This window comes from Brienomyrus brachyistius, chromosome 14, assembly GCF_023856365.1.
Source record: "Brienomyrus brachyistius isolate T26 chromosome 14, BBRACH_0.4, whole genome shotgun sequence".
Taxonomy (NCBI): Eukaryota; Metazoa; Chordata; class Actinopteri; order Osteoglossiformes; family Mormyridae; genus Brienomyrus; species Brienomyrus brachyistius.
This window is the reverse complement of record NC_064546.1, coordinates 24053176-24065674: the sequence shown is the minus strand read 5'-3', so window position 1 is coordinate 24065674 and position 12499 is coordinate 24053176. Positions and strand designations below refer to the sequence as shown.

General features: G+C 49.7%; 1 protein-coding gene across 1 annotated transcript in view; it reads right to left on the bottom strand.

Annotated features, from left to right (window-relative positions):
* LOC125707802 (MAM domain-containing glycosylphosphatidylinositol anchor protein 1) overlaps positions 1-8953 on the bottom strand; it is a 99011-nt gene extending 90058 nt beyond the window's left edge. The window contains 2 exon segments of the mRNA XM_048975143.1: positions 7048-7137; positions 8366-8953. Of these exon segments, the coding sequence (XP_048831100.1) occupies positions 7048-7114 (67 nt within the window). The 5' untranslated portion in view covers positions 7115-7137; positions 8366-8953.
* Between the last annotated feature and the right edge of the window lie 3546 nt (positions 8954-12499).

Below are 12499 nucleotides of genomic sequence, written 5' to 3'. Positions count from 1 at the left end.
CTTGGTGCAGCCGGCCCGCCGGCAAAGCCACCCGCGGGCTCTCGGGCGCACCGAGAGGGATATTTCCTTCAGAGGATCGATCCCCGGGCTCATGGTCCGCAATCAGCATCATTACTGCTGGAACAGAACCGATATCCAAGGCACTGGGTGACATTTGGGCCCCGCCTCATCACCCCCACTGCTCCATGGCAGCGCGTGACAGAGACACTTCACACCAGGTGAGAAATCGAGAGGAATAAACATCACAAACGCTGCCAAGCTAATCTAGCAATGCAATGCAATGCAATGCAATGCAATTTTATTTATATAGCGCATTATCACAACATTACATTGTCTCAATGCGCTTTACATTTCTGCCACGTAAAGACCCCCCAGTGAGTAAGCCAAAGGCAACGGTGGCAAGGAAAAACTCCCTAAGAGGAAGAAACCTTGGGAGGAACCAGACCCAAAGGGGGGGCCCATCCTCCAGGGGCCAGCAGGGGGAAATAGAGGCAGCAATATGAGCTGGAGCGACCAGTGACTAATTACATGGCGGAATCGCTCTTAAACGCGTGCTAAGTGAAAGTCATGTGACAGCAGCCTAGGTCTGGCCCTGACTGGAAAGGGCGTGGCTAGTCCCACACACACACACACACGCCCAAGCAGGCACCTTTCCCTCTCAGTCAGAGCGCACGACGACCTCCAGGGCTTGTTTTCTGCTTAAAAGAATTTATAAAAACGCCGTAAGTTAACGGACTGTCCGCCAGCGGGCTTTTCCACGCGCCAGACATTTTGTGAGGCCTGGCCTCTGCTGCCCTGGTCTCAGGTCAACGGGAAATGACTATCCAAGCCCCGCCTCCTCATGCTGTCACATGGCTCGATTACCCAGCATTCCTTGCAGGGCCTTCTGGGGATGCTGCTTAACCAGCCCACCATTGGCTATGAGACGGACAGCTCTGAGCTGCAAAGCCAAACTGGGATAGGCCTCTGTGAGGATATATCAAACTCCAGTACCCAGAATCCACAGGAACCAGTCAGAATACTCCAGAATTGACAGAGTGTAGAATAGTGATGCTTTTTTAATACCAAAGAGGAAAATCTCTTTGTCTTCTACATCTTGCTCTCCGTGAGAAACACAGGCAGGGGCGAGCGATCATGGGGGGGGGGGGGTCATGGCACCCCTGGAGCTGGAAGTTAAGGGCCTCACTCAGGGGCCCACATACATGTGACTATTCGGCTCAGGCTGCGGCTCGAACCAGCAACCTTTCGATCAGAGACACCAGTTTAGCCCACTGAGCCACACATAGCCCCCCATGTGCGAGCTCCATTCCAGACCACTGATCTGGCTCAGCAACATCACCGTCGGGACCTGTCGGCCATCGCAGACCAAAACCCCAGCGTGTGGCAGTCACCCAGGGGCTTGTTATTCCCTGCGTGACGGGAGTGTTCATGGAATCAGGCTGCACACGCGCCGCAGAGAAAATACACACAACAATATTTAATCAAAGAAAGACTCTGCGCTGATCAATAGCAAGTGCTGCCAGCCCCTAGCCAAGCAGGCGGGGAGAGAAAAGCCACACACACGCACACACACACACGCACACACACATACGCCATCCCCACCGTTCCGCCCACATCAATGGCCCAATCAAGACAAGGACCCCCTGAAACTCCGCCTTTGTCTCCTAACTTTCCAAGAAAGCTTCTTGAAGGTTTGCATCCCTGGGCCACGTGATGAGAGCCCATCGTAAAAGCCGAGCTTGAGAAGGACGCGGGACACACTGGTCATAAATCAGCGTGTGAAACCAGCCTTAATAATGTAACTGAAAGGAGGGTGAAGTCTAAACAGGTAGCAGGCCGGGGGGGGAGGGGGGTGATTTATGGCCTCTGGGGTGTGGTGGACACTGCCCCACCCTCCCCATCTCCCACCCCCTCACCCTCTCCAGGCCCAGGTACCACATCGCTTTATTTATGACACCACTCTGTCCTACCTGCAGGGGGCACTAAGGTCACTTGTATGTACATGTACCAACATGCATAGGGTCAGACGGACATCTTTATTTGGCCAAAGAATGACGCACTAATAATAATTATAATTATTAACACCACAAGCCCCCATGTTCCCACTCTAGTACTGCTCACTGTAAACATACCAGCCCATTTCCCTTCACTACCCAGCCTGTGAAGGTCACATGACATGAACAGCAGTCACATGACTTGCAGCACCTCTCTGGAGAGCTCCAGCTTCCCCATCAGCCCCAAGCATGGGGCGCTATGGTGCTGTCGTTTTGTACACAAACACAATGACTTCAAAAGCCCATAGCATTTCGATTTGCCCCCCCCCCAGTACACCTCTGACCGCCGGAAATGCCCACTCTGGTCACAGCGTGCTGCCCCCATCCTCACACTGCATTGAATCTGAGGGCCTTTGGACAGGCAGCGGGGGGGGCATCTCAAGAGAACGTGTGTCACCGCCAGGAGTCCCAAACCCTCAGATGCGCCCCCCCACACACGGCATCCCGGTTTCATGAGGGGTGGGGGGGGGGGGGGGTGGGGGTGGGGGTCGGGTTGACGGGGAGCATAAATTATTCAACTACCTTCAGAAACAGGTTGTGTTTACACTGCCGAGCTGCTGCAGGCGTTTCGGCAGGAGAAAGAGGCAAAGGAGGAGGAGGGAAGGAATGAGAGAGAGAGATGAGAGCGGCGGGGATGACACAGGGAAGACCAGAGACCGGAACAGAGAGGCGGCTGGGGGGTGAGCGAGGATAAGCCTGCACGCCGAGCGCCGTGACACCAACAAAGGCCGGGTAACTGCGGCGGAGCCCCCCGTCTCTGCTCTCCTGAGTCACGGCTGAGTCACCCATCGCCCATGGACAGGACGTCAGCTCACATCCACATACAAGCTTTGCCCATCGAGACTGGTGACAGCTAAGCAGTAGCTGTAATATAACAGTACCTTAAGATTATTGCGCGCGCACACACAGAGACACACAGCACGACTGTCACCCCCGCAGGGTTCATCTACTCCACAGAACTCATTTCTCCATTTTCACTTGGGCAGAAAAGCCAGCACTCCTGATTTAACCGTAAATCTCAGCCCGTTAAGCACAGCCGGGTCTCCAAAGCACAGGGGCGAGTCCAGCGTAGCCCTATCCCGGGAGCCCGGGAACATTATAAGGGCATCAGAGTCACCAAAGCAGGAGAGGGGAAGCTGGAAGGGATGGGCGCCTTTGCTGCCATGACCCATGTCACATGGCCGTGTCAAAGGTCACCTTGGGGACCTGCTTCAATCTGTCCTCCATCCAGCTGCTTGAGAAGTGCATTGAGGGATACCTGGAATGCCTCACGCGATGCCGACGTCCTGACCATCAGGTCTCACCCCCCTCCCCCCACACGCATAAACTCAGACGCCCCATCTGAGAGCTCCGAGACCTGGGACAGCATGCGATCACCGCATTCTGCTGCGTCGCATGGCCTGCGGCCAGGTGCTCGCCGAAATAAATGCCGGTCAGCCAAAAACCGTTCACTCTGACCCATGGGTTAATGGGCTTTCCGTATACTGTTAGACAGCCCCAGGAGGAAAGGTTAAATAAACCTGACTTGGGGCAGGGGGGGGAGAGACAAACAACAGGGGGGCAAGAGAGTGCTGGGGCGGGGGCGATCCGTTCGGGCAACCTCCCCATTTCTGGAAAATATCCGCGGCAGCGGCTGCTGGATGGTGACCGAGTCACCATTTAAGCACTGACAACAAGGGAGAGGCACTAAAAAGATATCACTGGTGAAATAACATTTAACTGCCAAGCGCAGGACAGGGAATATAACCTTTCATCCGCAGTATTTTCACAGTTCATCCAGTGCAGCGGCTCGGGAGTCCAGCGCAATAAAGAGCCGGGCCGGGCGCCCGCCTGCAAACAGCGCCACGGACCTCGGAGATGAAGGCCCCTAATGATACCTGAATGAGACATTTGGAAACTGCAAAGGATGCCGCTTGTTTTGGCCTCAAATCATTCCCGTTTCAGCCACCGGAGGGGAGAGTGGGGCAGAGTGCCGATAGCACTCATTTTACGATAAATAAAAGCTTGACATATGGCTCCATTTCCTGGGGTATGTTAAAGTATAACTAAAAACCGCCCTCGTTTGTGGAGACGGGAACAAGGACGGTGTGGGCGTCCGGTGGCTGGCGGGTACAGACGGAGTCTCACGCTCCCTGCTCTGTGCTCTACTTTATTCAGTTCTAACCGACTCTAATTTAAAATAAGGACAAATCATTTCCTAAAGTAATTATTAAAACACTGGCAACAGCCCGATGCCCAAGATACAATCCTTGAGACTGTTGATCTTTCCAGTAGGGGGGGGGGGTCCTAACTTTGCGAAGGTAGCCGTTTCCTCCACTGAGCAGACTGTGCCAAGGAGTACCAGAGCCTCCTGGAGAGCGGAACCGCAGGCGATAATGGGTGACGGAAAGGATCACGACAGCCTGCTTAGGAAAAAAAGAGAGAGAGAAAAAACTACATCCGCCGTTATGCCGGCGAGCACCGGCTCTCCGGTTAGCGGCGCCCGGCGTCGCAGCGGGGGACGCGCTCCTGCCGGCTGCAGGCGCAGTTAAACCAGCGCCGTTGTGCAGATGCGACGTGTGTGCGTTTAGGAGAAAGGGCACCGGGAGATTTCCATTACTGACACCCCCGCCCCCGCCCCCCCGCAGCTGGCGATGAATTATGAATGCTATTAAAAAAGGGCAATATGCAGCATTGGAAATAAACTCACTGACAAGTACAACGAAAGAAAACAAACAAAAATGCTGACTTACACAGTAAACGCCGCCGGGGTCTGGGCTGACCGCACTAAGGGAGATCCCACATCCCACACTAATATAGATACACGTTTTACTGCCTTATGAAAGTTAACAATGACGAGCGCGTTTCCCCTTCTCTAGTATAAGTGACAGCTTCATTGCGGTCCTGTTTCTCCCCTATACAATAATATAACCGCCCTACCCAGGATCTTGCCCAATCTTGCTCATCAGTCCTCACTTATAGATGGCTCCAGGACCACATACACCATCACTCCAAATCAGTGGAGGGGAGAAAGCGTGTTTCGTCCACGGGTTCAGCTTTGGGGGGGATCAGACGCCCCCCTATGGATCCCATCGCTCGCAGGTTACATCTGTTCGCCCGTTAATGATCCCCCCCAATGGTCCCGGGGTGTAACCGTGTTTTCTGGCTGACAGCTGTCCGCGATGAACCTGCCCGGCAGTAAGAGGCTCTCTGACGGTATACCGGCGTAGCAGGGCGGCGGAGCCCCAGCAGACCGCACTCGGCGCACTTCTGGCCCCGCCGCGACCGCACCGGCATCGGGCCCGCTTGATTCCCTGTTTCAGTCCTGATCGGCTCGATAGGGGGGCTCTAATGGATCGTGAAGTGGACTTTTAACCGGATCAGTGCGGACCCGAAGCCAGAAGCACCCTCGAGCGAGACACTTTTACATAAATGCGTGTGAACAGACGTTTAACGTGTGAAGCTGCGAGCCGTGGGATGGAGGTCATACACATCTGGATAAAGCGATAGCGATGACAGCTGAGGACGATTCATAGATCCAGGCGACATTAATGCCACCTTCAAGCACGGATTTCCAACGCCTGATCTTTCCATCGCATAACAAGATGAATGTTCTTGCTTTGGCGTGAAGTGGCTTTAACAGGGGAGAAGGTAAATCCCAAACCGGCATCATCTCACCAAGACAGACACTAATCCGCCAGGGGGGCGGTTCTGTGCTGATTATGCCTCAGCCAAATTAAACTTAAAGTAACAAATCATATAGATAAATTGCACGCCACATATGCGGGGTGTAGCCTGGCTGTGGCCTGGACTAAGAGGATTTTTGTAAAGACTAAAGCGAAAGTGTTGAAAAGGTCACTCGTCTGGGCACATTTAGGACGCACATTTCCCTGGCAGATTATGACAAAGGAGGGGAGGGGTGCTGTTTTTATATATTTTAGGCGATATTACACCTGGCTCCCGTACAGAAACACCGCTATCACTGCGTCGCCCTGGTCGTTTAGAGCACTTAATGAAATGGCTCTATGGAGACTTTTATCACCGTAAGTGTTTCACATTGCCGTTTCACAGATGTTCAATCATTACCTGTTTAAAAACGATGATCTGGGAAGGGAAGCCCATCCACAACAGAAAATCAAAGCTGATGTATAAAGATGATTTTTAGCTCCCTGCATTTAACAGCGAATTTATATTTTTCGCACTTGAAAATGACAAGTTTATGGTAGGGAATTTCTATCAGAATTGTCCCAGAGATAAATTACCATCACAGATAGGAAGGCATGAACTGAGCTAGCCTTTGCGTACGCTACATTCAACTGTTTGCGTATATGGGGGAGGTTAACAGTCTCTAGTAAATGCTTTAAGTATAAATGCACGATACTCTAATCTCGTTTAATTCAACAAACCCTCTTAGAAAATTAGCGACGGCAATTTGTTGCTTTGTTTGATTTCTCGGTCCAATCAAACCGAGAGGTTAACAGCAGAATAATCTAATAAAAGCGAAATTACGCACCAATTATTTAGACGCTCTTAAGGTTTACTCGCCCTCATAGTCATATAGCTGATTAAAGTAAAGGGCGTGTTTTACGGCATTTATGTAGGTAAAATTCCGGGAAAAGTAGCAGGTATATTTACGTTTATGTAGCAGAAAGTGTTTCACTGAATCCGGTTATCAAAATATCACAATTATTATTATGCAAACAGTAACAATTAGTAGTAGTTGTTCCGGCGGTGTGATTCGTGTTGTTTTAATTAACTAAGATTTTGTAAATTTGAGTATCGAAGTGGACAAAATACACCTTTTCCCTAAACAAATGTGCCGTTCAGCCAACGTTAACTCCAGTAATGACGAAGATACGCACAACCTTTTAAAAACAACACAGTTCTACGTTTTAGGTGGTAAAACACCATGCGAGTTATTCTTAACTGCTAAATCACATGAAAGACACCAGGCAGCATGTGATGCACAAACCCAAACAAAATAACAATTTTCCAATTTTCCCAAATTCCTTACCGTAGACTCCTTGCCCTCGTACGTAGGGATGAATGACAGAAAATAATAATATCCAAAAAATCTCCATCTTCAGCTCAAATCCGTCATAACCTGCAAAAAGAGCCAAGACGAAAGCAGCGCTCAGTCCTCGTTTATTTCCAGGGGACGTTTTGGGGGCAGCGCGCGGAGGGCGCGCGGGTTCGCTCGGGTAGGGCATATATTCTGGCTCTCGCGCACTACGCCGCGAGCCGGACTATCCTGGAAAACACGTGTGCCGGGGACCCTTTCAGGGATTAACCCGCACGATGTGTCAATTCAGGAGGCAGGCAGCAATCAATTCGGAAACTTTTGATTATCGAATTGTCACCTGTCTGGTGGTCGTACTACTCTTAAGATTAATTGATTTATCAGTGGCAGCCACTACATTGAGTTAATTCACGCTTAATTCTTCATTAAATGAGTTAAGTATTTCAGGACATTAAAATACATAACATTTGGATATCATCTATTAATATATGCAAAACGATCGAATTTGTACAATTCGTTCATTAGCACCATTCCCACCATTACAGTTGACAGTAATAAAATAAACAAATGTTTAACACGTCCCATTAGACATAAACTAATTTAATCACTAGATACGCCAGTTATCCTTAGTGTAAATGATGGGGAGACGTCACAAAATCCTTTCAAAATGTATTAGTACAGGCAACACCTGTAAGCGATATCTGAACATTTTAAGTGCGTAAAATGGTGAAAACAGGTGCGCGCGCTCCTTGGGTGAGCATCAGTGAAGTGTGCATCGATGTGAGTATAGCCTGTCACCTACCCTCACGGCACCAAAGGCGCGATCTAACCTTTCTTCTCAGCGATCCATGACCTTTATGTGGCTGACTGCACGTCACCACTTCTACATATGAATTTCCTTAACTTTTCACCTTTTCTAGGCTTATTTAACGCGTGCAAAGGAAACCAGACTGATCAGAGGTCGGGGTGATGAACTCCGGATTAACGTGGTTTTACTCGTCGGTCCGACCCCATTTATAGCAAATACGTAGATTCTGCAAAGAACTTCGAAGAAAAAAATATGTAGGGCTGTTGGTCCCAGTTCCGTGCGAATAATCGAATTGTAACAGATCTGTATTAATATTATGGCACACGGTGATTTGTTAATTTTACAGGTTAATATTAAATGCTTGGACAACTGTGTCTGTGCGTGCGCATTCGCGTACTTATTCGTATGGCAAATTATACTTATGTAGCAATGATTTAATTTTTTCCCCCATTTTTGTCCATCGGAGCTGCTGAGTAAAAGTATGCCGGCAGTCGCTCCATTTACCTTGCCCCGGGGTAAAGCCGAACACCTCCCTCGGTCACCCCACGCCGTAGCGCTCCGTCCCCGCTGGCCGCTCCTGTCGTAGTGTCGCCGCTTAATCCCTCCAGAAGCCCCCCTCGCAAACCGCACAACGCGGGCGCATGAAAACTTGTGTATTTTCCCCCGCCCTTATTTATCCTGCCTTGATTGTAGTGGTCTTTAGCGATCGGCCATAAAAAAGGACAGTAATAATCCACCGCGGCTGCAGCCCGTAAAGAGGACCGCAACTTTCACAGCGCCGAAGCTGCTCCTTAATCCCATGAAGCGGCATCCACTCCACGGGGCAATCCTAATGACTGTTTCCCTTCTCCGGCGCCAATGACAAACACGTAGGCTCAGTTGCGTTTAAAATGCGTTTAAAAGACCTTCCTATTCGCTGCACTGCTTTTTATTTCATGCGATATCCGTAAAACGTGCCTGCGTGTCAAGCAAATGGCAAAACTAAAAAAAAAGACCCAAAAAACGATGTGAAAACAGAGTGCAGCTTTGAGAAAGCAGTGGCCCCGCTTGGTGGTGATGTGCCGTCGCCTTTTCCGCTCGCCCTGCCGGTGAGTGTGTGCGCGGACTGAGAAAGACGCCGCGTTATATCCCGCGGCAGGCGGACGGGGGCGGGGGAGGGGGGGGGGGCGCCTGGCGAAGACGCGCTTCAGGTTGCCAAAGCTAGCGCTCCACTCGTGCGCGTTCCCGATCGCGGCTGAAGTTAAAGCGCGTCCCGTGATCACCGCATCGCGCGGGGAGTGACCGAGAGACAGAGGGAGGGAAGGAGGGAGGGAGAGTGAAGAGGAGGGAATGAGCGACAGGGCTGCGCCTGATCCCGCTTTTAATTGTTTCTCTTTTTTATTATTTTTGGTCAGATTTTTGCTGCTGTGATTCCGCTGGTGGAGACAGCCAATTAAACCTATCCAGCTGCAAACGGCTACTGCCTGCAGAAGACTCGGCCCGGCTCCCCGCGGACCAATTAAATAAGAAAGAGGCCAGGAAAGAAAAGAGAAATCACAGTCTTTCCGTCACCCCCTCCTTCTCAGCTCCCTCTCCACCCTACATCTCCCTCTCTGTCTGTCTGTCTCGATGTCTCGCACGCCGCAGACTTTTCACAAACTTTCTCCAGCCACCACAAGGCGGCGTATTTGAGCTAATTTCAATCCTTTATACCTGGTCCCGACGGTTATTTATTCAAGAGTCGCATTACTCCATTGCGAATTTTTAAATTATCGAACTGTAGAGAATGAAACGATGCGATGTAAAACGCATATTAATACGAAATGACAAATCCGCACAAGCAGCAGAGAATTTAATTCCCATCACTTACACCGTTTACTAGCTGCATCACCGATACATCGCAAGCTTCCTTCGTCGCTGGGTGTTACAAGTGCACGTGCCAAGGCGGGGTGTTGGAGAAGATAGTGGAGTAGCTCTCATTGAACGCTGGCCATGAGCATGAAGCTGCTGGAGAGGGACGATTTTGGGGTCCATCCAGGTTGTGTGGAGGAGTGTTCACGCTTGGAAAGAATTTGAGGGCGCACCGCTATTATAAAGGAGGGGGGCTTCAAGGCAGGATGAAGGACAAGTTGTCACGCCCTGCCATGCTTTCTAGGCACCACAAGCGAGAGCTGCAGGGCGGGACTGTGGAAAAAACGAGACGGGATTCAGGCGTCAGCCGCGCGCCGAAGGCTGGGTGGAGACAGGTGGGAAAATTGTCCATAGAGATCAGTCTGAATTTTGGTGAGATGGAGTGGTATGTGTGTGTGTGTGTGTGTGTGTGTGTGTGTGTGTAGGGGGGTATGTCTGTATTGCAACGTGAGGACCAAACATCCCCCAAAGTAATAAAAACCTGTGATACTTTACCTGGCAGGGACATTTTTTGGTCCCCACAAGGATAACCTCGATTTTATTAAAAAACAAAAAAAAAAAAGCCAAAAATCTTGTATTTTGCTTGTTTACTTATGGTTATGGTTAGGGCTGGGTGGGGTTAAGGTCGTCATTGTCAGGATTAAGGATTTGTCCTCCCTCCCTCCCTCTGTGTGTGTGTGTGTGTGTGTGTGTGTGTGTGTGTGTGTTTGAACGTATATAGACCATAGATGGAGCGATGAGCTCCCTGATCCCCTCTGTTGAGAGGAATCTCTCCACCCTCAGGCGGGACAGCAGAGCTCAGCAGATCTGAGGACAGGTGTCATGTAGGGATCTTCTCAACGGAGAATTCCGGATGCCTGTTTCCCGTCCCGTCCCGCCCTGCCCTGCCCCCCCCTCCCCCCCCCCCACGCCATATGAGCTTTAACGTAATGTCACACTCTTTTAGGTGGCTGTCAGCTGGCGTCAGCCTTTGTTTAAGTCCACTTATCTAGCGGCCCACAAACATGGACAGTGGTCCCGGGGGTGACCGTTTCCGATGTCGAATTACCACCCTTAAATGAATAAACCACATAAAATGTATGTACGGCTCATTCATAATGATAACTCTGGACTCCAAACTCCGGGATGGGAGACGCCAGGACATTATCAGACACAGCAGCGGATCACCAAGCAGAGGAACATGCGCGCCGGAGACTACACCCGGAATATTGATTATGCATTTTCTGCTTATGAATTACAATTACGCACAGACACTTCAGATGATGAATGTCGGGCGAGGAACATAATACAGAAATGAAATGTCAACACCTAAAGCAAGACTGAGTAATCAAACGAAAAGTGGAGCACGGCGAAGCTTAGACTGCGAGCGAACAGCACTGGTTAAATAATCACCTTTATAGTCAGCATGGATGTTAGCACTGCCGCGCATATCAGAAATTCAACATGGGCAGCATAACCCCGGCCGTCTAGAAAAGGAAACACAGCATCTTCTCGTCGAGCCACACATTGTTAAAGCGGGTCAGTGGTCTACCTGTCTGGATTATTTTTGGAGAAATCGGTGCATGTCTGAAGCCACCCTCAGTCCCCAGTGGCTGCCTTTCTTTCTCAATTTCAACGCTGTATTTTAGGCTACGCTGCAGATATGCTTTCCGAATCTTCCGTTACAAAAGAGGAACAGCTATAGTTTCATAAACCATAAATACAAAATCCATACGGATTTTATTTTAATGAGAAGTCCTGCGTGCAGAACATAGGCCAGATGTCGCGCAGCGTATGTCAAGTTGCCGTCCACGCATATAATTTATAAAGTTTTGTGTCCTGTTTTGAGTTTACTGTACAGCACATAAATCTGCTGAATTTGATAAAACTTAATAATATATATCCACATATAGCATCCCTACCACTGCCATCGTGTCCCTGACATACCGGTCCGTATTGTGCAAGCAGCTCTCCTTTTCCTGTCAATGTTTCGCTATTTTCCCATTGTATAGACAAAGAATGCAGTTAAATTATGATCGTCCACATTGCCGAACATGCCAAGTATGCTGTTGGGGTCTTTTCCCGCACCGTTTTCCACAAACAAAACGAGAACTGATGAAATCGTGTTTAACAGCTGCTGCATTATGGTGCAGATCCATTGTTATCACTCCCTGTTCTGTACATTAGAGCTTATTGGAATGGTATTTGTAAGAGGACAGTTTGACTGTTCCTTGTGGATTGACCACAAGTATTTTTAGACAATTGACAATGGTGACTTGACCCTGAGTTCCATAAATAATATGGACCACAACTCGCAGGAAACTTTGTAAAACTCAAGCTGCTCTGTCATTTCGAAGGACAACATTAGCCTCTCTTTCCCTGGTCAAGGTCACTGAATGAATATCCGTTGAGACGGATATGGGTAAATATACATTAAGAAGAGATGAGTGTCTTCATCAAGGGGGTGGAGATCAAAGATGAATGCTAGGGAGGAGAAGGCATGAAGATGGAGAGTAGGGTTATATACCTGAAGAGGAGCGCACGGTGAATCTGGGAGGCGGATAGGGGTATATACCTGAAGAGGAGCGCACAGTGAATCTGAGAGGCGGATAGGGTTATATACCTGAAGAGGAGCGCACGGTGAATCTGGGAGGCGGATAGGGTTATATACCTGAAGAGGAGCGCACGGTGAATCTGGGAGGCGGATAGGGTTATATACCTGAAGAGGAGCGCACGGTGAATCTGGGAGGCGGATAGGGTTATATACCT